Consider the following 25819-nt stretch of genomic DNA (forward strand, 5'->3'; position numbering starts at 1 on the left):
TTTTTCGTGTGGGGAAGAAACTCGAAAATTCAAGTAGGTTTCCTTGGCCTAAAATATAAGAACATTTCATTCTAAATAATAATAAAAACTTATGCATTGGCGAAGTAAGTCAAGATGTTGATCAATTAACAATAAATAATTGTTAATTAATCCATTCATTACTTACATTGTCATGCATACATTAGTTTTCTTTTTTTGTTAATATCTGAAGGGTTATTACTATTATGCATTTATTTTATTTCATGTCTCATTTTCATCTTATTTTTTCTATTTCTTTTTTTATAATTTTTCATTATGTCATTTGTTAGATCTATTATTTTCTCTCTCTATTTTTCTTTTTATCTCTCTTCTTTCCTTCCATTCACTACAAACATAGTGTACATATTTGAGTTATTACTTCTAATCTTATATATACCATCATTTTAACTACTTTAAATTAAGAAATTTGCTTAATCAGTTGGTAACATAAAAATTTTCAACAATTTATATAATTTTTATTCAGAATTATCTTTAAAAAATAAAACTATTGAGATTCCATTCTCTCATTTCTTTGCACTTAATTAATGATGCATCTCTATTTAAGAATATTTTTGTTAAAAAAAAGGTAATTAATGTTGTAGATTATTTGGACGGTCTTATAAAAAAAAGAATTAAAACATCTTTTAAATAAAAAGACCAAAAGTAGTAATGTAAAGAGAAAAAAAATAGTAAGAGAAATTGTGCAAACAAAGCTTTTCATGTCCTTGAGTGGATGAGTAAAAAAAATTGAAAGGATAAGATATTTGTGGTTCAGCCGTGTGATTGTGTACCCCATTTGCCGGGTGAAAACTATAACTTTGGTCTAAAGTCACAGTTAGATTGTCTTGATACATAGAAGACTAAAAGATTGTCTCTAGACTCAAGAAAAGAAAACAAAATAATTGAGGACACTAATGGACGTAGATTTCAAGGGAATTTCCATTTGCGGCCGAGATGCTATCCCTCTCTTGAAAATAAAACAAAATTAAATAAGGGAGAAGGAATATTATCTCACATAAAGATAACGATATCTTGCATGTATGCTTGAATCATCACTTGCAATAGTATTATGCATAGGTTTCATGAAACTTGTTGATAAAGAAATCGTACCTACGCCTCATAAGTATTTCAATCATTACGAGAATCATGTCTTTGTCAAGTATACTACTAAGTATTAATATTATAATATAAATGCTTTTGTGATATTAAAATTATTAATTTATTTTTTAATTACTCCATTATATGTATTTATAAAAAAAAGTTACTCCATTATATGAAATGGTATAATTGAAAAAAAATGTAGAATTATATCTTGAAATTATAAAATAACCAAAGTTTTAAAATAAAAAAGGCTAAAAAACCAAATATATGAATGGATAAACAAGTAAACTAAGGTTCATGTGGCCATTTCTTAAAAGAAATAAGAAAAAAAAAAGTTTCATGAGGGCATACTATACTAGCGCAAAATTCAATATAAATACCACGCGGTTAAAGTTAACTAATTTCACACCAAAAGAAGAGAAAGATATACCCCCGCAATCTTGATAAAGAAAATTATATACTGCATTCTCCAGCCAAAATAATTCATATTTCTACTAGGGTGTGGTTAGAATAAAAAATTATTTTTAAAAAAGAGAAAATGAAGCACTGTTTTATTTCACGAGTTTTTGTTGACATGCAACTACTTAGAGATAGCACCTCCCCAACAAAACATGCCCATAGTGACATACGTTTACTTGACAAAAAATTGAATAATCAATTTCCTTGGAATCCACTTTAACAGATAATTGATATCGAGAGGCTGAAAATAAATTTCATACAACATCACAAATAAAACCATGGACATAAATATGCGTTAAATAATCAATAGAATAAACATCAATCACATAATCTTTTCTTTTACTTCTTTTTGGTTTCAGATATCTTCAACACGAACAATGGCTTGAAATAATTGTGCAGTCGTCTTTCAAGCCACCCGCAATGCCTTCTTGATATCATTCTGTCAAAGATGACAACACAACAACTTGCCAATTAATTTCAAGTATCAAGGATAATAAGCACATTTCGGTATATATGAATCTGGCTAATAACAAGTGTTTAATTGATATTAAAGAGCTAGTAAATAAAATATTAGAGTTTAATTTCTATATATTAACAATATAAAAATTTTACGCAATATTTGCTATAAATAATAATTTATGATTGAATAATAATATAAAAAAATTTACATTAGAACATAAATTATTTACTCAAAAAAATATTATAAATTATGGTAAAGTATATTAATAACTTTACGTATTATATTAAAAATATTTTTAATTTCTTAATAATTAGCGTTCTCCCTTCTAGTATTTCACATGCATGAGAGAGAGAGAGAGAGAGAGAGAGAGAGTACTTCAATGGCTAATGGCTTGGTGGTTGGGCTATAACGTTGGATGACACGGCCTTCCTCATCGACTAAAAACTTTGTGAAATTCCATTTGATTCTTGACCCCATAACTCCAGATTTCTGCGTTTTCAGGAATTTGAAGACTGGTGCAGTATCTGATCCATTCACACGTATCTACATATAATTAAAAACAAATTTAAAGAGTATGGTAAGGTTAATAACCCAATGTTTGATAGATAGATAGGTGATAAAAAGTATCCAAAAAAAAAAAAAAAATAGATAGGTGATTAAAAAGTTACGGGTAAAACTGCTGCCCCACGTGGTACTTGTATCATAATGTGATATAAATTATATGCTCTCACACACTTTTTTTAACATGTTATTAACATTAAATAATATGTTTAGAAAAGAATGTTATTAACATTCCTCATAGGAAAATCATTAAACTACAAAATGTTTTCATCAATTATTTGATGGTGCAATTGGAACGTAACTGTGTCAATGGTATTTCATTAGGGATATGATTACCCATAACAAGCATTATAAAAAATTAACCAAAAATTGCTAGATTCAGTAGGGTATTGTTCACGTTGTTTAGTGTTCACTGACAAAAAAAACTACTATGTTTTTTTAGCCTCTGTTTAGTTTAGACGGGAAAGATAATGAACGATGTTCTTTTTTCTTTTACATAATTGTTGTTATTCGTTACTGTCACACAGACGATATCATCTAATCTTCCGACAAACATCGAACATTATTGGCTCATGTGTGCGTGTCGGTCGGTTCAATTTCTAATACAATTGCAGGGTTGGATCAAACAGGTGAGTAGTAAGGCATGCAACAGAATGTTTAATGTTATAATTAGATATCTTTAGAATAAGATATTTCTCTAATTGTCTACCACTCAAATTAAAAGTTGGAACTTGTCACGTATAATCAAATGTTGTTATCTCTTTCTTATAAATTAAAAAATTATGAATATACATGATTTATATAGAGATTAGTCGGGACTATAAACACTTAGAGTGTGTTTGCGTAAGAGTTCAACCAAACACAATTGGCGTTCAAGGAAAAAAATTTCTCATGTTGCTTTGACGTTTTGTGTCTCAAAAAGTCATATTTTTCTGTTAAACGTGAATTGAAAGGTTTCCAAACATATTCTTAGTAGTCCAAGGCTAACTAAATACCTATAATTTCTTTCTGTTGTGGATATATATATATATATATATATATATATATATATGGTTTAAATAACATCCTATAATACTTAAAAAAATTCCTATAATATAGTGTTGTCCAGCAGAGATATCACAAACTTATCCTTTGGCAGTATAACATCCTCATCCTCTTAAATATCTGGACCAAGTTGCACTCAATGAGAAAAATCGAACCAAGAAATCTCTATGCTATTGCCTTTCATTCATTTTTCTATAAAATACCCAGTAATGTAAATCTCACGGAAAAGTAGACATAAATTATAAAGTCAGTATGCGATTCTACACAAACAAAAACAACATACCTTCCCAAAAATGGGATACTCAGCCTTATATCTTGTACAAGCAAAGTCTTGTGCCTCCTGGCTTGTCCCTGGCTCTTTCTTCAAAAATTGGTTACATGGAAATGCCAATATCTCAAGTCCTAACATCACCAAAAAAAAGATATTTTCTCAACTATGATCAATTTCATTTTAGGCCCACCAATCTAAATAAGTTGAAAATGAATAGCATACCCCTGCTCTTGTACGTGGAGTAAAGCTGAGTTAACTGGGTGTAATTGGCATCCGCAAATCCACTGTTTTATATTTTATTTCAAGAGTATGAGTTCAGTTAGCCACAGAAGGAGAAGAATAGAAGTCTATTTTTTTCTCTTCCCTTTTCTTTTTTTGGTCATCAAGAAAGGAACTAGGAAACACTAGAAGAAAGTTGAGTTAGTAAATGAAAACTACCATTTTGAAGCGACATTAATTACAAGAAGAACTTTCCCCCTGTAGGCGTTGAGGTTCACATCTTTGCCCCTGGCATCCTGTGCCACCCACAATCAACAAATATGTTAACACATTTTCCAGATAATAATGATAAGAAAAATGCTATTAATATAGTACTTTATTTTAAACACACTTTCTACTAATTGAAAATTATAAAATTATGTCGATTTTACAACTTATTTAATGAGTTTCACCCTGATTTTAGACTTTGTTTCTTGAGACTGTAGTTTAACTATCTGTACCTTGACAGTGAATTCATGAAAGGATTTTTCTGAGATTGATTGAGAAGCACCCATTTTCTGTCTGTCTTCAAGATGTTCAAGACTCTTCCTACCACTTTTGCTGGTTTACAGGCAAGTCTGTTTTATGTTTGTCTTGCAAATTTAGGAGTTGAAGCATTTATAGTGTTCTCATTCTGGATTCTGATTCAACAACTTGTTGGCACAAAATCTCTTCTCTTTGATAATGAAGTGAACAAAAATTCCATTTGAACATTATTTTTTCTATTGATTAACATGATTCCAGATACTAAATCTACGCGTACCAATATTTTAATAATGCGTTCTTTTTCTAACACGGCTATAACGAATATGTTCAACTCGTCAATGAATCAATGTTGCGCACTTCAATTTTTTTAAACCATTGACTCATCAGCTTACACTCTGGAATCATATCATGGCTTGCATGATCTTGTATTACGGGCTGGGAACAAAGAAATTTAGTTTAAAAATAGTTCCTTTTAATGATATATAGAATTTTATTTACTCTAAAAAAAAAAAAGCTAAAGACCACTACATGAGCTATATTTGAATTTGGGTAAAATAAAAGTTATTCTAAAAAATTAAAAAATATATCAAAAATTATAAACGAGATATGCTTAATTTAATATTAGAAGACGATAGAGATAATTTAATATAAGATGACGATAAAGATAATTTAATATAAACTAAAAGTATGGATTAAAAGAGAAAAATATATTTGAAATTATGTATATATCATCAAAATTTTCTAATTTATGATGGTTTATTTATTAGCTCAATGTTCCCAGCAAATAGAAAGACGATAGAGCTAATTAATCTCCATTACTAATTTGGTAAAAAAACTCCAATATTAATTTTCCTAAAACTATTTATAAATATATAAAAGTTGTGATATGAACTATTATATTGATTTCAACTACCCAATATTCTTCTTCCTCTCTTTCTTTATTGTTAGTTTTAGTTCTCTAAGAATTCACATTCTCTTCCTCTAAAAAAAAAAAAAGAATTCACATTCTCTGTGTGTATTTGGTAGAGGGATAAAAAATGATGAAAGTGGAGAAATGAAAATCAATAAAAAGAGATAAAGAGTGTGGAAAGAAAGTGTAAAGTAAAGTTGTTTGATTGAGATGAAAGGAAATTTAAAACAATTAAAAGATTTAAATAAAAGTTGTAGGTAAATATAAAATAAAAAAGCAAATAAAATAGAAATAGAGTAAATGTTCATTTTACCTCATTAAGGTGCAACATAATTTTTTTTCCTTTTTAATTAATTGACCATTATTAGTCGATTACGCAAATTACATAATCAATTATACATCTTGATCAACCCTAATCAACTATGTTTTAAGCCTAATATTATAAACCCAATACCAACTTCATCAAATTTAAACAATACAATGGATAAATAATTAATTGTACTAACATCATAATTATGTAACAACCTAACCATCACGAAGATGTAGGGATGACCAATTTTTACAAGTGAGAAGTTGTTCTCCCATACCCCTAGTGAGTAACGCCTTTCACCCCATTTCATCTCAATTTGGGGTGAAAGTTTAAAAGCTTACATCCTACCAATTTTTTAAAACTTTCATCTCCCTATCACACCCACCAAACTTCATCACTTCACCCATTTCTCTCCAATTCAGTTGAACTCACTTTAAGCACAAATTCACCCCTTTAAACCAAACAATACCTAATCAATGTTGATTAGTGTCTTCATTCCCGTATACTAAATGTTAATAAGATATATCTGTAGCTCCAAAAAAAATTCTCAAAGTTTTCTTTCTTTTTTATATAATTTGGCATTGTAGAGACAATTATCCCAAATACAAAGGAATATTAGTGGTATTACACGTTATAACTGGAAATTTAGAATTAAGATAGCCATGCACCCTTCATCATTCTCAACGCTGTCATCACAGTTGAACACGCCAACTCTACCTACAAACTCTAACAAACCACTGCCATAGGCCAGCACGTTTTTATGAGAGGGGCCCCAAGCATCCCAATAGTTGATGGCCACTAAGACCATGCACTCGACGCGGAAACAACGCATTTAAAGAGTGAATCAAAGTTGACCGAAAATGCTAGAGGAAGTTTTTCCAAATATCAAGAGAACAATTTCAAGAAACATCCCCTGAAAATTTGTATATATATATATATATATATATATTCATCTAACTTCTATAAGGGCTTCCATGAAATAAATTATAAAATTTGGAGCAAAAAAATTTTGACACATGACAACCTAAATAGGTCACCCCTCTCCAAAAACTCTACGATTACACTTCCTGCCCTGCATTCTGCAGAAGAGGCTATAATACATATGTACAAAACCTAGCAGATCATTCACATGTCCTGTGCAGATTCCGCCGAACCCCCTCCAAGGATTCTTGCATGTAAAGAATGAAGGACCATAAATCACCTTTTCCTAAACAAGACCAGAGCCCAGCCCAAAAAGTGGGCTATACCTAGCAATCCACGAGGGAAACATGAGTACCAACTTCAACGCTAATAATTGAAGGACAACTACTATAGTCTAGAGGAAAAATAGAAGTATACCAGCCATGGTTTCTGGGAATTTTCTGATCACCTAGGCCGCCAAAAGCCCGGACCTGAAATAGAAATATTTAGAGAATTCAATGGGGCAAAAAATATCACCAAATTAAAAACTTCTCACACTAGAAGGAAAAGGGTGGGTTAAGAGGGAAAGCACCTCTGTTTGCAACTGGAATTGCATCTTCAAAGGGTGGTCTAAATGGCATTGAGTTCCTCTGATTCATAGACCGAGGAGGAAATCTCCACCCATGATCTGGTATTCTACTTGATTCACATGGATGACAAACATAAGGAGGAGGCACACCTTTTTCCTGATACCGAGGACCTACCAAAGAAAGAAAATTGATTTCACTCTAAATGACGGCAAACCAATGAAACCAGGGCATGGTTGATTAATACGAGTAGACATGACTAATATCATAAGAATTATCAGCTACGCTAATCCTACCGGGATAAGATGCAGGACCATTCCATCTATCTTCGTAAACATAAGGAGGTGGCCTTAATCTCTCATGATTATTATAGAAGTTCTCTCTCTCCATGTTCTGCACAAAGTGTTGACTACTGGAGTAAGGAGGGGGTGGTGGAACCTCCCTTTGATGTTTCACATGCTGTTCCCCATTAACAAAAGAAAACTGATTGGATGGCACATGTTGAGGTGGCCGTATAGAGTATCCTTTATTATGCATAGTAACACCATCAGTATGTCGAAAATTGTCTGGGGGTGGCACAGGAAAACTGTTGAAACAGCAAGTAGATTCTGGCATGTGCATCTGCATTTCTCGGTATTCAGGGACCAGATGGTGCACTGCATCACTGATAGGTTGGCTATGCCTTGGTGCAGCCATGGGCTGAGCCACAGAGTGAAGGGGGTTGTCTTTCAGAGTCTGCAAATGAGATCAAGTAGAATGGAAGGACAAAGTAAAACCGTGAGTCATTTTCTACTTGGTGCCGAAAATCATTACAAAGTTGAGAAACATACCTGTGAAACAGTACAACCTTTTGAATTAACTACGGTGTCATATGGATCAGAGGTGGACGGCATGTGGTGTGACATAGGAGGTGGGGGTGGAGGACGAGGAGGTGGTGGGGGTGGAGGAAGGAATGATGGTGGGGGTGGGGAAGAAGATCGCACATCCTGATGTAGAGGAGCAAAGGACAGAGGCAGATTCTTCTCACACTGCTTGGCATTTCCTGTATCGACATTACAAATTGAATTCATTTCTACTGCATTCGAGGGAGCCACATCTTCCATTTCAAGTTCACCATCAACATCTTCCAAAATATGTCTGTGTTTTTCAATTGCAGAAGTCATTTCATATACTTCAAGTGTATGCTCCGGTGTGACAGCCTCAAAGTTCCCGCCATCAGAATCACTCCCTTCTCCATCATCTTCATCTTTAAGCATTCGGGGCATGCAGAACCCAGGCAGCTGAAAAGTTGAGTTGCTACAAGATCAAATAAACAATAAGTAAACACAGCCCAGAAGTGCGCAAAAATAAATAAGTCAAAACATTCTGTACGAACGAATTCAAACCTTCCATATTCATCAACAAGCATGCCCTCCATTTCTCTAACAGGGTCATCCAAAGCCCTCTCTGTTCTCAAAGATCGCCGCAAGTAGATACCACCTGAACTGCTATATAAATCCAGTTCCCGGATATGACGGCGAATAATGGATTCTGGTAGGATTCTTCTCTCCAACCACAGCCTTAAAACCTAAAAAAATTCAAAGCAAAGGTTAACAAAATATGATATCCAAAACAGAAATGTAAGACAAGTATTTAGTTTAACCTCATTAACTTGCCTTGAGACACTGCCTCCGGTTTTCTTGGGCAGTATTTCCAGGAGGAGCAGCAGCAGATAATAGTCGTGGAAGGGATGCTTGGATAGCAGATGAATATACTCCACATACATCACCTGCAAAATCATGCAATTTTATTTTCAGATTAATTATCAACTGTCTGGCTTGGCATTTTCTTTCTTCTCTTTAGTTAGAATGATTCAAGTGTAGCAAAGCAATAAACTTGTCACCTTTTAAACCACGAGAAAACTGTGCAATAGAGTCAACAAGAAAAAACAAATCCACCCTCCGATGCACGCTAGACTCCATTTCCAGACAATGGGCAAGAATTTCCATGACCTGGAACACAGCCCAAGACCCCAAAAATTGCAAATGGCATCAACAATAGATATGTAGGCTTTTGTAAGTAAAATTCAACAATTTTGAATAGGGAGTAACTGCAAAGTCAATTGAAGGAATTTAAGTCCCATTAATGTCCAGAAGAATTATAACACAAAGCATATAAACAAGAATTGTTTTTATAGCAGGTTCGAATCTGTATTTTCTTCTTCTGGGCAATAATACATTAACTTGACAGATTCATATTGCATTAGCTCAGTGGTCCAAAAGAACTTGAAAAATAAAATCCTAAATTAATAGGAACCTAAATGAGAATATGGGTACAAGACAGTTAGCACATCAGCTGCCCAAGCCCCTGGTCTGGAGAAAGTGTATGTTAAAAACAATAAGAATGGGCAGGGAAACAATGGTTATGTGGCAGAGAGAGGACACAGCCAATTGTGAGATGGGCTTCTGTTATATTTGGATGTAGAGAGAGGAGGGTAGGGAAGAGAATCATTTAGTTTGTTATGGTCCTTATGGACGAAGGGCATTAGACATCTGTATGAGTTTAGCTGGCAGTAGGAAAATTCACTCCACTGTAATCCCTTCATTTCAGAAATAATACACATCTTATTTTCCATTGCTAAGTTGTTTTCTCTATTAATTGATACTGTGTTAGTCCAATTTGTATCATAAATAGATGCAATTACCAGGATAAAAGTAAAGTGTAGAACTAATCTAAATCAACAAGTATTTAGAACAAACATTTTCAGAATAGAGGATGGGGGGACATTTTAATTATAAAAAATCATATTACCTTATCTGCAATACCAAACTTTGCACAGTCAATAGCTATGCGTGTTGCTCGACCAATACTTTCCTTTGTCCTTGTCAATGTCCCAAGCATCGCTTCAAAGTACAACAAAGCAGCACGTCCTGCTTCAGTTGACTTACCCATACATCTTGATTGTTGAGTTGCCACATCCCCATCTTTACTACCATCGACAGGACCAGATACAGTTTGTTTCTGGTGTAAATGTACATCAGGGCTACAACTTCCATTGTGAAGGATATTACTACTGTCGGATGTCGAAACATTGCAAATAGATGTAGTAGGAGGCGAACCTTGCGGAACACAATCTCCCCCATCTGTTAAGGATGGACTTGACCGAATGTCCAAAATTCCATTCTCACCCAAATGGTCATCAGATGTTGAGACAGAATTCATATCCTCCTCTGGACCTTTACATTTTGCATCATTCACAATCTCATGCCTGAAATTAAAGAATAGACATAAACTTTCTTAAATTGAAAGAAATGAAGAATAACTAACTTTTATTTGACAATTGATCTCTTTCATATTCACTATCATTAGAACATTAATTAACCCCGTAGAATTCTACCAAATCGGCAAATTCAATAACAAGATGTCACAACAGAACAGTAAACAAGCATTAGGGGTACAAAACTATAAATAATTTCCTTAATTCTTTTTTCTTCTTTGCTTTGAGGATTTGAATAGGAGTCAAAAGGCTAAGAACTATAACATGCCACAATTAAAGCTTACATATCATTTGCTGTGCCAATATCAACAACTGCTGGCTTCAAGCATTCTGTATCTTCACATACAGCACCCTCATTCTGAGGCACATCAATATTATGAGGTAAGGAAGCATCATTTTCCTTCTCACCAATTACAGGGTCAAGGCTTATTCCATTATGTTCTGATCCATCAGATGCTGTATTTGAATTATTCACAGTTCTAATGTTGTCTTCACCATTTGCCGGTAATGATGGATTGGGTGAATCTTGAATGCTTCCAACATCACAAAATTTTGAATCAAGATTAGAAGAAATTTGTCCATTTGACTGAATTTTTAAATCTGCTTTAGCTGTCTGACAAACCATATGATCACTAAGCTCTCCACCAACTTGATCTGTAGCACCTGGGAGAACATCCTTGCCAGTTTCATGTTTTTGTATCTTGGTCATTTGCTTACCCACTTGGATAGGTGATTTATTCTCTGTAAAAATCATTGGATTTGAACTGATTGAGAAACCATACACTTTGATATGAGAAGAATCAATGTTGCAAGTATCCAACTTTTGTGGCTCTAAACAATTACCTTCTTGATTATTAATGGCCATACTCGGACATCTCTTGCCATTAGATATACAGCGCATACCACTTGATGTCATTATGGAGGAGGATGCTTCCAAATGAGCTTGACCTTCTTCAGCAGCATTGGCTGACATGGCTTCTAAAGCACGATGGAGGCGTTTAGATGGAGGTAAAGCAGCTTCAACATCCACAGAGCTGAAGGTTTGATCTTTCTTAGCATTACAAATCTGAGTGTTAGAACATGGAACTGAAATTTTTGGAGAAACATTATCCAAAGCTCCATTCAGCAAAGATGAGTCTCCATCGGCGGGGCTATTATTCTCACAATTTGAGGATGTGATCATCTGCGGCGCTGAGTTAGTATCTTCCTTACAATTTTTTTCTTGAGATTGGAGAGTGCTATGTAGTTCTCCCTCAACGGATGATTTACCCATTCTGACTCTTGCTCGTTTCACAAGGGGCAAGTGTTCATCTCCATCTTGTTCAAAGCATCTTTCTTTGGAATTTCCACAAATATTCTGTGAACTTTGACTGGCATTCTGCACACCAATCTCCTCCTCTGGCCCACTGGTTGGCTTAGAAGCATCATTAGCTGCCCTCTTCCTATTGGGTTTTCTTTTTTTCTTATTGACTACAGATTTTATTTCAAGATCAAGCCCTTTGTTCAACTCAATTTCTGGACAATCAATAGCTTCAGATAGTTCAAGTTTAAAATTTGAATCCATTGTACTACCCTCATTCAAGCTAAATGTATCAGAATCAGTTGTGATAATTTCGGAACTGTTGTCCTCCATGCTACCATTCAAGACAAAAGCAGATGACTCAAAATCATCACAGCCAAAAAGATCAGATGATTTCCTGACACTTCTATTCCTACATGTACATGCACTCTGAGCTGCAGTAGTTGATGGGTTACCAGCACTCTTTCCATTGTCATTGCAAGGCAACACACAGTTTTGGGCACGTGATGAATTTCTAGACCTTCGTACTGAGGTATGTCTATCTGTTACACAGCCCTGCAGACACAAGTCACCCATAGATCTTTTTCGAGAAGAGTAAGTAACTGGCTTGGGAGATTTTACGGCAGCAATCTTATCAGCAGGCTCCCCCAACATTGCCTCCTTATTATGAGATTCATCTTTAAATACAGCGGCTGAGTCATCCTCAGCTACACATACCACCTCATGTTTGTTGATAATAGAATTTGAAGAATTCATTGGTAATGTATGTGCCAACTCAGGAGCATCTGTCTGATACTTGGCAGATGAGTTAACAGGATTTGAAACATCTGCATTAGCAACATCACCACCAGAGCCAGTTTCATCAAGCTGAGTCTCTTTTTTTAATTTCTCAAAAACTTCAATTATCTCCTTAACAGCACGACCAAATTCAGCACCCTTTCCATGACGTTTTCCAAGAATAGACTGTTTTTTCTCCTCAGTAAATGCTTCCACATCAGCAGGATTGCAGAAAGCTCTACAATACAAAATGTCATTTCAAAACTAACACAACTGGTAAGCTAAATAGATATAAGATGTCAAGTACAAGGGAACAAAAAAAATGCCAAGAGGGAGTACAAAAGCTTCAAAATAAAGCCACAACTCATATTTACCCAAAAATAAGTCATACTTCATTAGTACTCAAACTACCGAACATTCCACATTGCAACACAAGTCTTACATAGGGCCTTCAATTCAAAAAAGTAGGTTAACTTTAGGAAAATCTTAAATTCAAATCAAGAATGGATGCATCCTTACTCATCCATACCTTCTCACTTAAGAGGAGCTAAATCCAAGGTTAAGAATGAGATCAACAGAAAACAACCAACAAAACCTAGAGGCCACCTTTGGCAACAGCAGAAAAGAAATTGTAGATAAAAATAAGTAATAGACAAACTAGATACCAAAATATTTGGGGTCATTAAAATACTTGCACTCTGACATGGGATCCAATATCTAAAATGTTCCTAACCAATAAAATCACCTGAAGGTTTATGTTAGCAGTTTAGCATTATTTCAGATCACAGGTCACATAAACTAGTATTTATATTTTCTTCAGACTTCTTACTGGAAAGTGACAATATACACACTAAGATAAATTTTGAGATTTCAGACTTTGAAGTCAATTACTTTTTTCAATAATTCATTTTCAAATAATTGTTATGTTTGGAACTGTCATCTGCAAAATGATGGGGACCTGAGAGTGAAATTGTATTAATTGGGTAGTATTAGGAGAAAAACCATATTTGGTGAAAAGGGGGGTAGTGTTCTTTAAAACTAGTGAACATTGTAAGCAGGCCATTGAACAGGTCAATGGAGTACTACAAGTTATATATTTATATACACATACACACACACAACAACAACAGCCTTATCCCGCTAGGATATACACAAACACACACATTCATATTATGGGTTTGATTGCATCATACACTACAGCTCATTTCAAAGATCCCACATTTGGTCAAGGGAAGAATTCAAACCCACTCCAATACCACCACATCTGTTTACAAGTCCCACATCAGACTTGGTAAGTTTTGCAAGCATATATCAGGTATAGAAAGCTATGATATGGACCATCAATAAGTTACAAGACACTCGGCCTTGAATGGAAACTGTTTGTTGCCGTAATGAGAGAGAGAGAGGTGCTGAAATAGACCATTTTAGACAGAGCATGAAAGATTGAAAGTTACAGAAAAAGATAGGATTGTTCTATGTTTTTAATTGGTCCAGGTTGACAAGTTTTCTTGGTTAAATACCGGTTTTCCAATTTTTGACCAGTTTCATAGCAAAGCAGTGATAAAACTAGTTCAGAATCTAAAGCAGAGAAAGATTTTTTATGGATAACAGATAACCCCAAATCCCATTGCTGTGCCAATGTGGTAATAGTCTTAGGCTAGGGTAGAAGATACAAAATGACTGATTTGACATATTTAAGAGACCGGGACTCTCCCCACTCTCCAAGAGTATAAACCTTTCTCAAATGATGAGATGGTTTCTCCCTCAACCTCCCCTCATATGTTTATTTCTTCTACGATCTCAGCCCACCCAACTAACCTAACTCCCCCAATAATAGACACCTAACCAACTACTAATAGATATCAATCAAGAACTTTAAATAAGGAGAGTGGTTTTTGGTTTAACAAGCTAGTATGGTTTTTCCAAACTATGATCTAAAACACTACTTCTATAATTCAAAATTAAGAGGGACCTTAGTTCAATTAAACTTTAAATAATTTCCCATCCAATCTTCAGAAACCAGGTTATCACTTGCTAAAGGCAGAGACTTTGGGTACAGGAATCATGATTCAAGGATTCAAATGCTAGACCTAAAGTAATCAACCCCAGATAGCTAGGAGCAACCTAGCCCAAAACTGATAGTGTCGTACAGCAGATAGCAGGACAGCCATAAATTGTAATACAGCTCAAAACCTCAAAAAAAAAAAAACTCCACTTGAGGCATATTAACATTTAATACTCAAAAGTAATAACTTAAATAAACAATCATCATTAACTTAAATCAAAACAAATAACCTTAAGTCAATAACTGATGATGACATGCTTATTGAAAGCTAGCTTATAAATAAAAAAAATGCTTATTGAAAGCTAGAGACGTTGAAAAATAGGGGTGGACTTCACCAAAAAACAGAGGAGAAATAAAGTAGTACAGAGTGTACAGAAGCTGAAACAGAGCCAGGAAGTGTCCAAGCACAGGCTAGAAACTTGCTTAAACAAAGCAACAATTCTGAAACACATGCCATGGTTTTATGGGGACAAAGCTGCTATATTGTCTTGGCTCTAAGTGTGCAATAATTTTTGCAAAAAATAACAAGCTGCAGTTGATGGGGGAAAAACATACTTTAATTTATGCAGCAAGGTTATTGAATCACAATTCAAACCGTGAATTACCAGGGCTAATTTTTGAATCATGAATTGTAAATATGAATCATAGGATACAGATATAATGAAAACCACACATTTATATAAAAACCATCTCCTAGTAATATTTGCAACTATAGCCTCACACTGACTCTCATCTAACATCAAGCAAGCTGAAATTAAACATCTCAACAGTGTTATCCTCATAAGTCAGCTCTTTCCTTCCTAAAACAATATTGAAATAGACAATGTAATCTCAAATAATCCAATAGCAGATAAAAGAAAGTTAGAGTTAGATATAAATACCACAATATAACACCTGCCTAGTTCTAGGGAATAATGTTGGTAATGAAGGGAAACTAATCATTAACCACTATCTGGAAAATATCATCCATTGAGATATAAACAAGTAGACCAAAATCAAACCCTACCAGTTACTAGTTAGCATGATATCCATACGCCATCATGATATTGTGGATATCTTACATGTAACACAAAAAAATGGCCCATTTGGAGGTTACATAAAGATGATAGGATGGGATGAGCTATCATATCATATGTTTAATCAATTATATGGTGAGCTGATAGAATACATTAAGTTTATCCTGTTTGATTATCACATCCTATTCATAGTTTGAAAGTTACGGCAACAGGAGCTAGGTTAAGAACAAATAGGATAGAAGAGATATAATCTTCCCCTTTCCCTCATCTCACGCTTACACAACTTCTTTATTCCACCACTACCATAATTGTTGTTGTGGCTACAACCATCCCCATCATTACCATTTGCCACTACTGCTACAACCCCTGCCACCACTATCACCAGTGAAATCACCATTGCTGCCACACTACCATTATCATTGCTAATAGACTAATAGCACCACCATCTACACTACCACCACCACAATTGCTTGCAATTATCACCACTCCCACCACCACCATGCCACACTACCATCACTACAATTATCAATATTGTTATTTCCATCACCACCATTGCTGCAACTATTGTCATTGCCACCAATATTGTTGATCATTGCCACTACCACTGCTGCTACCATCATCATTCCCATTGTTGCCACCCCCCCCCCCAATGGCCTACAACTGTCACCACCTCCATTATCACTATCCCCACCGCAACGATCACTTTTCATAAGGATAATTTTGACATTTGCATACAAGTTATATTGCTATCTATCAGATTATTCGGCGTGCTGTGTGCACCAACAATAGCATATTGTTCTGTCCTCTTATCTAATCCATCCTTTTCTATCCCAATCACCAAACAAGAGCTAAGATTCAATTACCTTGATTATGAAATTTGAACATGTAAACATGATTTCTACAGTTGTGTTGTGCTATACAAATCAATTGACACATCAAGCATACTACCAGCATTTGAGCAATCAAATGAAACATTGCTTTGAATACTTACATTTGTTGGGTTCCAAAGAAGTGAACATGCACTTTCTTCCGATCAGAAGAGTAACCCCACTTCTCCGGCTCACTTACCTGCCACCAGCAAAGAACTTGAAAAGTCATGAAATAACTAGTTAACTACTACAAACAAGAGGGGAAGCAAACATGAAGATACTTAATTTTATAACCTAAGGCCCCATTTTTCTTACATTGTGATTTAGGGTGCATTTGATCAGAGGCTAAAAATGGGTGAAATTTAAGGGAGTAAATTTTAATGGGGAAAAAGTATGTTTCATTAGAGTGAAAAAAGAGAAGAGAAGTTACGGGTGTAAGTTCTTTTCTTGGTGTAAAACCAGCACTAATCCTGACAGGGGGAAACATTTTCGAGTCTCACCCCTCTCCTCCCTCACACCCTTGCTTACATCTCTCTCAGACTATTGCCTGTGTATATCTCACTTTAAACCCTCACTTCTCCATTTTCGGAGTTTCTCATCCTCTGCCAGACTTTCTCAACAACAAAACAGGGCCCATCAGGATCCCCCTGTTATCCTCCCCTAGTAAGGAGACTGGGTTGCAGACAGGATATCTTTTGTCTCAGAAACGGTGACTTCATTCAGATTCCATATAAACTTGCCAAATGAATAAAGGAAAAACAAGGTGAAAGGGGCATAAAAATCACCTCATTCAAACCCAATGAAAAGAAAGGGCATAAAAAGATTTTTTCCTTAAATTTTAATTATACACCAAACAGAGATATAGGCACACTAACTATTCAACAGTTTTTTTTCGTGCGAGGAGGAGAGAGAGGAAAGTAAAAGCTCCGGATATGCCTATGGACACTAGTTTCTATCCCGCCCCAAAAAAAAAGAAAAGAAAAACACGCCTTCTCCATCAGAAGCAATACAGAATTAAGAACTCACAATTTAGTTATGCACTAAATACATCTACAACGTACACATCGGAGCAAGTCAAGTCAAGAAGCGTGTAAAACCCATGTACGACAAAGCAAGTTCAAGACTTTAAGGTCAGAAAGCCAGGCATAACTGTCTTCTAGAACCATCCTCAAGGAAAAGATCAAAAGGCATGAAATTCATGCACGGATCCACAACCATCCCAAAAAATTGCCACACTAAACAAAGAATTCTAAACCCTACCCAACATGCAAACCAGATACACATCAAAAGTAAAATTTAAACAGCACAAGCAAAAGAAAAACACAAACTTTCCCAGTAGAAAGAGGCACATACCGTGGCAGGCCATGCAGGGAACCCCTTAACTTTGGCAAGTACAAGATCGCCGACTTGAAACTGGCGGCAAGCTGCGGCGGCCGCCGCCGCCTTACTGACGCCCCTTCTGCGGCTAGGCGCCATGGGAGGGGCCCTATAGTCAAATAAGGGGAGGAACTGATATGAACTGAATCGAACGCCGAATTTGCTCGAAAGTGGAACTGCTTGGCACTGTTTGGATTTTGCTGAAAGATTTGGCAGGCATTGAAACGCGAGGGATCGAGGAGAAGCAGAGAGAGGGGGGGGGGGTGTCGGAGAGAGTGTAAAAACGCAAACCCTAATTGAGAGAGAAGAAGTGATATTGGGGACGCAGGTGGTATTTTGGTTTTGTTTTCAGACACAGAAGAGAAAATGAGTTTGGTTAGGTGGAAGCTAGATACGGAGTATGGGCATCTGCTCTGGGGTGAAGTGGGCTAACGTGCGCTCTGTGTTGACTGTTGAAAAATTGGTAAAAAAAACTTTCGCACAATCCTCCTTTCCTACGAATCTTATTTTTTAAATTTATAGGAAATTAAAAATTTCTCTCCTATCCCCTAAATGAACATTATTTCTTAAAAAATCCAAGATTACAAAATTGTGTCATGATCTTTAGAGATAATGTTAAAATAATCTAATTTGTGATATATATATTTAGCGTAGTGATCGATCAAAATCCCAATATTATAATAATATATTCCTTGCTTAAAAGCGTCTAATAAGGTTCATAATAATTTTTTTTATAAATAACGTATTTGATTATTTATCTTTAGTTTGATTCTTTATTTTATTAAGTTTAATTTTATGATTTCATTTTTTTTCAATCTTCTTTTGGCTACTTCATTTATGGAATTGTTTTATCTTATGCTTTCTATAATTTTGCATGCGGGGAGTTAGATGTCAATTTTAAATACATCAAATGACTAAATTAAACAATAAAATAAAATAAATAACCAAAACAATATTTTAAAAGTTAAAGGACTAAACTAAATCCAAAAATAAGATAAATAATTAAATTAAATTTTTAAAAAGATAAAGGATTAAATAAAAAAATAAGATAAAAGATCAAATATATCAATTAAATTTTTAGTTTTTTAGTAATGTTCGAAATCACCAAAGTACATAATGTAATTGCAACATTTACGCTTGTAATAATATTGTATAATTATATTTTTTTCAAATAAAAGTAAACAATTTTAATATCATTATTCAATACATATTAATTAATTTAAATATTGCAGTAAACACTAATTTATTTATTTCAAATGTATTATTGTTTATTCTTATAAAACTTACTTTTATTATAAGATTATTTATAGTCAAATATTTATTATATATAATAATCATAATGATGCCAATCAACCAAAAAGTCTTGGTCCTCTTTTGGTATCAAAGTATCATCCAATCCCCGTTCACCTACCAAAATACCAACAAAATTTGGTATCCATCAATCATCAATATTAGACTATATAATTCCTAGAATTAAATTTTCAAGTACACAATATATATTTGATTTTGATCGAGTTTATAATAAAAAAAATTATTATCTTAAATTTTTTATATATATTAAAAGATTTATTTCAAATCTTTATCGTCAGTAACATTATCCTAATATAAACTTGGAAAAAACTGTAAAATAATAAAATCATGTCATTAATTAATTGATCACAAAAACATAAAATAAAATTTTTAATACATCAATAACTCAAAACAAAATTTAAATTATTAGAAACTCAAAACAAAATTTAAATGTATATATCATATACCCAAACATATTAAAGCCTAACTCCTGTAAGTGCGACTTTTATTCATTCACACAGTAATAATTAATTTAAACCCCGTTAATAAGATTCTTGCTAATTGTTATAAGAAGGCTTTGGCTAATGCACATTCTACACAACATAACTACTTTTCAACAGAGAGAAAAGAGTTGAAAATGGCTGATTCAACCCATCTCCTACTCTACCACCAAAACTCATCTGATTCAATCGTTCATCATCAAGATTATGATGCACACAACCTTTCATCTCTTAGCTCCACAATAGACAAGTGCATTGGAGATAAACTCAACTGGACCCAATTCCTCCAAGCTCTTCTCATCTCATGTTCATGGTTCTTTGATGGTCAACAAGCATTCATCACTATCTTCACAGACGCACACCCATCATGGCACTGCATCGACAATCCATGCAACTCAGCCACCACCAACATGTGCACCCTTCCCAAGTACTCATGGGCCTGGGATGGGCCCACGCATGCCTCCATCATCTCAGAATTTGGGCTGGAGTGTTCGAGCTCCTTCATCATGGGCCTTCCAGCCTCCATGTTCTTCGCGGGCTGCTTCGTTGGTGGGCTTGTATTCTCCACTCTGGCTGACTCCTCATTCGGTCGCAAGAACATGCTCTTCTTTTCATGCCTCATCATGTCCCTCTCTTCCTTCCTTGCCACTTTCTCAGCCAACGTTTGGGTTTACTCAGCTCTCAAATTCCTCAGTGGCTTTGGCCGCGGCACCATTGGAACTGTGACACTTGTGTTGGTCTCTGAACTCGTCGCTAAAGGGTGGCGTGGCAAGCTTGGTGTCATGGGTTTCTCCTTTTTCAGTATAGGGTTTCTGACCCTCTCACCCTTGGCCTACATAAACCAAGGATTTTCATGGAGAAACCTATATCTATGGACTTCTCTTCCATCTATTTTATACTGCGGATTAGTCCACTTTTTCGTTCCCGAGTCTCCAAGGTGGCTTCTCATAAGGGGCAAGAAAGAAGAAGCTATGAAAATATTGAAAAACATCAATACATCAATAACTCATAGTAGCTTAAAGTTCGCTATATCACGCCTGTCCCTTGAGGAAGAAGTTTGGAATGCAGATTTGTTCTCGGCCCTCAAGATTATGTTGCAAAAGAAATGGTCTTCAAGAAGGATATTAACGATTACAGCCATGGGGTTAGGCATTGGATTGGTTTATTATGGCATGCCACTAGGTCTTGGAATTTTGTCATTCAACCTTTACCTGAGTGTCACATTTAATGCCTTGTCTGAGATTCTATCCGCATTCCTCACCTACGTGCTTCTAGACAAGTTCAATAGGAGAAGTATGATCTTCATTCTCACCATCATAAGTGGGGTTTCGAGTGTTTTAGCAACCATGGAAGGGGTGATAATAATGAGAAGGCTGCAAATTGTGTTTGAATTGATATCTTTCTCTTGTGCTTGCACCGCGTGTGATGTTGTCCTGATATACACCACCGAGTTGTTCCCAACTTCTATACGAAACTCTGCATTGTCATTGGTGAGGCAAACGGTGGCGTTGGGTGGTGCATTTAGTCCGGTGTTGGTGGCAGCTGGGAGAGAGCATAGGTTTTTATGCTATGGAGTTTTGGGGTTGGCAATAGGGTGCAGTGGGATTTTTGGAGTGTGTTTGCCAGAGACCAAAGGCAAAGCATTTTGTGATACCATGGATGAAGAAGAAAGCAATTGCTACTAGTGTACTGGTTGAGATGATTTTCGTATAGGATTTGTTTCCAATATACATATGTGATATGAATCAAGTGTACTGGTAGTTTGTTGATATGTTACATATATAAAGAAAAGATAAAGCATTTCCTTTAAAGGCATATAACTCATTCATTATCTCACAAGTTATTTCAGCTATATATATATATATATATATCCCTGAAATAAAGTTGGATATGATACGATCACCATCGTGCTTGAACAAGAATTCGCACACCTAGGGGTGGGTTAATGGGAGGGATTTGAGTAGTTAGAATTTGAATGAGATTTTTAGGTTTGTTGTTGTTGTTTAATTGAGATAATGGTTTTTTTTAAGAGCTTAATAAGCATGTATGATTATAACCGGAGAAATAAGGGAATATGTATTCTAAAGTGAAACTGTAGAATATCTTCTGAGAAGTTTTTTTTTAAAAGCTCGATTTTTATTTGTTAAGTCAGTAAAAGAGCCAATAGAAGAAGATACATCAGACTAAATATAAAGGTAGCGCTTGATGAGGGACATCCTAAATCCAAACTTGCTCATGAATAGTGAAACTAGTTTAATTGTCAGCAACAAAATTATCACTCCTTTTAGTAAAAACTTAGCTACTGATATGCAAGTCAATGAGGCACAGTCTATGACTAAAGCAGCAAGATAAGAAATATCTTCATGGCTTATGTTCTGCCACATATTGCAAAGCACTTCTCAAAAATTGTCTGTGGAAGGGACAATTGTGCTTAGGTTGTTGACAATGACATAAGTAATTATTGTGTAAAGATTGCAAATTATAATATAATAAGGACATGTGATGCCATGGATGAAGAAGAAAGAAAAAGAATTGTTAATAAGATTTTTAATTGGGCTATTATATATTGGTAATTTTTTTTCTTCATTTTTGTGACATCTTTTATCACATTTATTAATTTTTCTCTTTTTCTTTATTTTTTCTATCTCTATAATTTTTTTACAATTATTAGCAATTTTTAATAAGAATACTTTTGTTAAAAAAATCATTTTTATAATAATTATACGATTAATATTTTTTAAACAATGTATTTTCTTAAAAAATAATGAGACATTAATAATATATTCAATTTTGTTCAATCACAATGTTTCATCAGGCCCTACGTGTGTTTGGTGTTTTGGCTGTGTTCTTTGTTGGAAGCCCACTTTATATGCACGTTCCTTTATATTTTATTATTTTGGAAAAATTTGTTATTTTTGAATCTGGTCCATTTTTCATCCACATTCATCCCATATCTTTGCAAATATATTTGCAACACCTTCAGTAACAAATCACGTACCCATCATTTATGTCACGTACTGATAACTTCTTATCTCACGTCTGATACTTCCTATCTCTGATAACAAGTTGAGAGCTCTGTGATGGACAGACTCTATAAATAGGATGGGGTGCTCTCAGTTTTGTATCACCAAACCCACTTCTCTATTCAGAAAAAAATACACCATCTATTCAGAGTGAGTAAGGGTCTGGAAGAACAAAATTGTCTTTCAGGTTCGTGTGTGCGCCGCTTCCCGTTCAATTTGCAATGGCTGGAGGTACGCTTGTAATTCTTTTTAATTTCCGCTGTTTGATCTAAATATGCTATTTAAATTTATTTGCATGTTTAGATCAGTGTATGTATATTTTTACATTTGGTATCAGAGCCACTTAATACCTCTGCCTTGCCTTTATTGTGCTTTGTTCAAATAAAGAAGAAACATGAACATTCAGCGTTAAGCAATTTTTTATTTTTTTATTTTAAATATTAAAACTTGTGGCTGAATTTAATATTTAAATATTAAAAGTTTGAACCTCTTTGAGAAAGCGTAAAAGGGAATCGAAGCGAAGCTAATATATATATATATATATATATATATATATATATTAAATAATTTGTTACGCTGAGAGGATGAAGATGTACATGTGCATGTTTAGTGATGTGAAATTGTTAATATATATTGTTTTCTGAAAATTCTAAACAAAGTATGCCTTGATCCAGTGGTTGATGCGGTTAGTATTACCCTTTTGTTGTGGGTTCGAATCTCATTGTTGCCTTTTGTTGCTTGTTTTCCTTTTAATTAATTAAAAGGAATGTATAAATGAAATAAAAACGCCTTGAGCTGGTTTTGAACCCTCGCCCTGCAAGCATGAAAGGACTCCCTTTGTCGCTAAGCTACTGCAATTTAATTGTTTATTAATTGCAGTTCATGTGTATTTATAACTTCTGAAGGATAAATCATTTATACACAAACTGTTTAAAATTGTGTGTCTCTTAAGTTATGTTGAACATGCAATATTATGTTAAATACTGGTATGCATTGGATTTAATCCTTTAAAGTTTATTACATGTTGAATGAATATACGTGCAATGTTATTGTACATGTAATTTTTATGATTCAATATTGAGCACATTTGCATTATTAAGTATGTTTATGAAAAAAATTATTTTTGAATGTTAAGTGATTAATATAATTTTATTAAATTAGAGAATAGCCACAGCATCTTTAATTGAGTAAAATTATATACTAAATTTATAATCACATTAGAAATATTAATTGTGATTAATCATATGTAATGTGATGAAATCTACCTACAGGAATTTTGTTATATTTGTATGATTAATTAGGATAAAATATTAAATTATATTTCTTAATTTACCCACAGGAATTAAGGAAAAGAACATGATTTAATAGTTTTATCATAAAGTTGCATGATGAATCTAATTGAGTAGGACTTTAGCCCACAGGCAAGTTTTGTGTCACTAGATTCATATATTGAGACATGATTTGCATTGGCAAAACATGACATTTGTTTAGTCTCAAATTTTCTTAATGAGCATGTGTGTTTGTTTGCAGTTTCACAATCTATGAATATTTCTTGTGACCTTCCCATTTTGAAAGGTGATAATTATAAGGTTTGGAAGGAAAGAGTTCTCCTTCATTTGGGCTGGATGGATATTGACTATGCTATAAGTAAGGATGAGCCACCGGCTATTACTGAAACTAGCGAACCTGATGCTATTGATCTTTATGAAAAGTGGGAGAGATCTAATCGTCTCTCTGTTATGTTCATAAAAACCAACATATCAACTAGTATCCGGGGTTCAGTTGACCAACATGATAAGGTCAGAGATATGTTGAAAGCCATTGATGAACAGTTTACGACCTCTGAGAAGTCACTTGCTAGCACACTCATTATGCAATTCTCTTCCATTAAGCTTACTGGAACGAGAGGTGTGCGTGAACATATCATGCGCTTAAGGGACATAGTGGCTCAGTTGAAAACCTTGGAAGTTACCATGTCTGAATCCTTCCTGGTACATTTCATTTTGTGCACCCTACCTCAACAGTATACACCCTTCAAAATCTCCTACAACACACATAAGGATAAATGGTCTATTAATGAATTGATGACCATGTGTGTTCAAGAAGAGGAGAGATTGATAATGGAAGAGGGTGAGAAGGTAAATTTGACTACTTCTAATTCTGGAAAGGATAGGAAGAAGTCTGTAGGCACCAATAAAGGAAAGATTCTGACTCAACCAACAATTAAAAAGGAGTCAAAGTGTTTCTTCTGTAAAAAGAAAGGACACATGAAGAAGGACTGCCCCAAATTTAAAAGTTGGTTTGAGAAGAAAAGTACACCATTTGCCTTTGTTTGTTATGAATCTAATATGATTAATGTGAATCATAATACATGGTGGATTGACTCTGGTTCTACAATCCATGTTTCTAATACCTTGCAGGGTATGGAAAGCCTAAGGAAGCCAGTGGGAAGTGAGCAGTGTATCTACTCAGGGAGTAGGATGAGCTCACATGTAGAGGCCATTGGAACGTGCGTCTTAGTCTTAAGTAGTGGCTTTAAATTACATTTGGAAAAAAAAATTTATGTTCCTAGTTTTTGTAAAAACTTAATTTCTGTTTCTAAACTTGCACCTTTGGGATTTTATTTTAATTTTACAGACTTTGGTTTTAATTTACTAAATAAATCTGAAATTATTGGTTGTGGTCAATTGATTGATGGTCTTTATTCGATTGAATTGCAAAATGACGCTACTTCTATGCACGTTTCTGTTGGGTTAAAACGATGTATTGTGAATGAAGAATCCTCTATGTTGTGGCACCGGAGATTAGGACATATCTCTATTGAGAGAATCAAGCGATTAGTAGATGAAGGAGTACTTAGTACTTTGGATTTCGCTGATTTTGAGACTTGTGTAGATTGCATTAAGGGTAAGCAAACTAACAAGTCTAAAAAGGGTGCAAAGAGGAGTTCTAATTTATTAGAAATCATACATACAGACATA

At 34.5% G+C, this 25819-nt stretch overlaps 3 protein-coding genes across 6 annotated transcripts; 1 reads left to right on the forward strand and 2 right to left on the reverse strand.

Moving 5' to 3' along the window:
- Positions 1-1781: 1781 nt before the first annotated feature.
- Positions 1782-4763, reverse strand: LOC100527283 (uncharacterized). The gene is given in 6 exon segments (NM_001250593.2): positions 1782-2017; positions 2414-2581; positions 3927-4045; positions 4137-4198; positions 4353-4429; positions 4634-4763. Coding segments are annotated over 6 exon segments (513 nt in total). The 5' UTR covers positions 4688-4763; the 3' UTR covers positions 1782-1984.
- Positions 4764-6422: 1659 nt separating this feature from the next.
- Positions 6423-18440, reverse strand: LOC102664053 (protein HUA2-LIKE 2). Of its 4 annotated transcripts, XM_014767331.3 has the most exons (13): positions 18002-18434; positions 16771-16847; positions 11465-12936; positions 10906-11362; positions 10156-10612; positions 9248-9356; positions 9021-9133; positions 8751-8932; positions 8196-8661; positions 7662-8100; positions 7371-7538; positions 7217-7269; positions 6423-7125 (listed from the first exon to the last, which is right to left on the reverse strand). In XM_014767331.3, exons 1-12 carry the CDS (start codon positions 18122-18124, stop codon positions 7244-7246), a joined length of 4089 nt encoding a protein of 1362 aa, XP_014622817.1. In that variant the 5' UTR covers positions 18125-18434; the 3' UTR covers positions 6423-7125; positions 7217-7243. The 4 variants fall into 4 exon arrangements, with proteins under 4 accessions (XP_014622817.1, XP_006575088.1, XP_006575087.1 ...); XM_006575025.4 differs by having other exon boundaries at positions 6423-7119; positions 10906-12936; positions 18002-18435; XM_006575024.4 differs by having other exon boundaries at positions 10906-12936.
- A 1512-nt stretch (positions 18441-19952) lies between these two features.
- Positions 19953-21500, forward strand: LOC100790008 (organic cation/carnitine transporter 3). The gene has a single exon (XM_003520168.4). It carries the CDS (start codon positions 19953-19955, stop codon positions 21498-21500), a length of 1548 nt encoding a protein of 515 aa, XP_003520216.1.
- The last annotated feature ends 4319 nt before the right edge of the window (positions 21501-25819 follow it).

Source organism: Glycine max, chromosome 2 (assembly GCF_000004515.6).
Source record: "Glycine max cultivar Williams 82 chromosome 2, Glycine_max_v4.0, whole genome shotgun sequence".
Classification (NCBI taxonomy): Eukaryota; Viridiplantae; Streptophyta; class Magnoliopsida; order Fabales; family Fabaceae; genus Glycine; species Glycine max.

Excerpts from the sequence above, each read along its gene's own strand:
- LOC102664053 (XM_006575025.4), bottom strand. The coding sequence starts at position 18,124 with ATGGCGCCTAGCCGCAGAAGGGGCGTCAGTAAGGCGGCGGCGGCCGCC. Across the intron at positions 9,357-10,155 it reads AGTTTGGTATTGCAGATAAG|GTCATGGAAATTCTTGCCCA; the intron begins GTAATATGATTT and ends GCTGTGTTCCAG. Across the intron at positions 7,270-7,370 it reads AATTCCAGTTGCAAACAGAG|GTCCGGGCTTTTGGCGGCCT; the intron begins GTGCTTTCCCTC and ends TTTCTATTTCAG.
- LOC100790008 (XM_003520168.4), top strand. The coding sequence starts at position 19,953 with ATGGCTGATTCAACCCATCTCCTACTCTACCACCAAAACTCATCTGAT.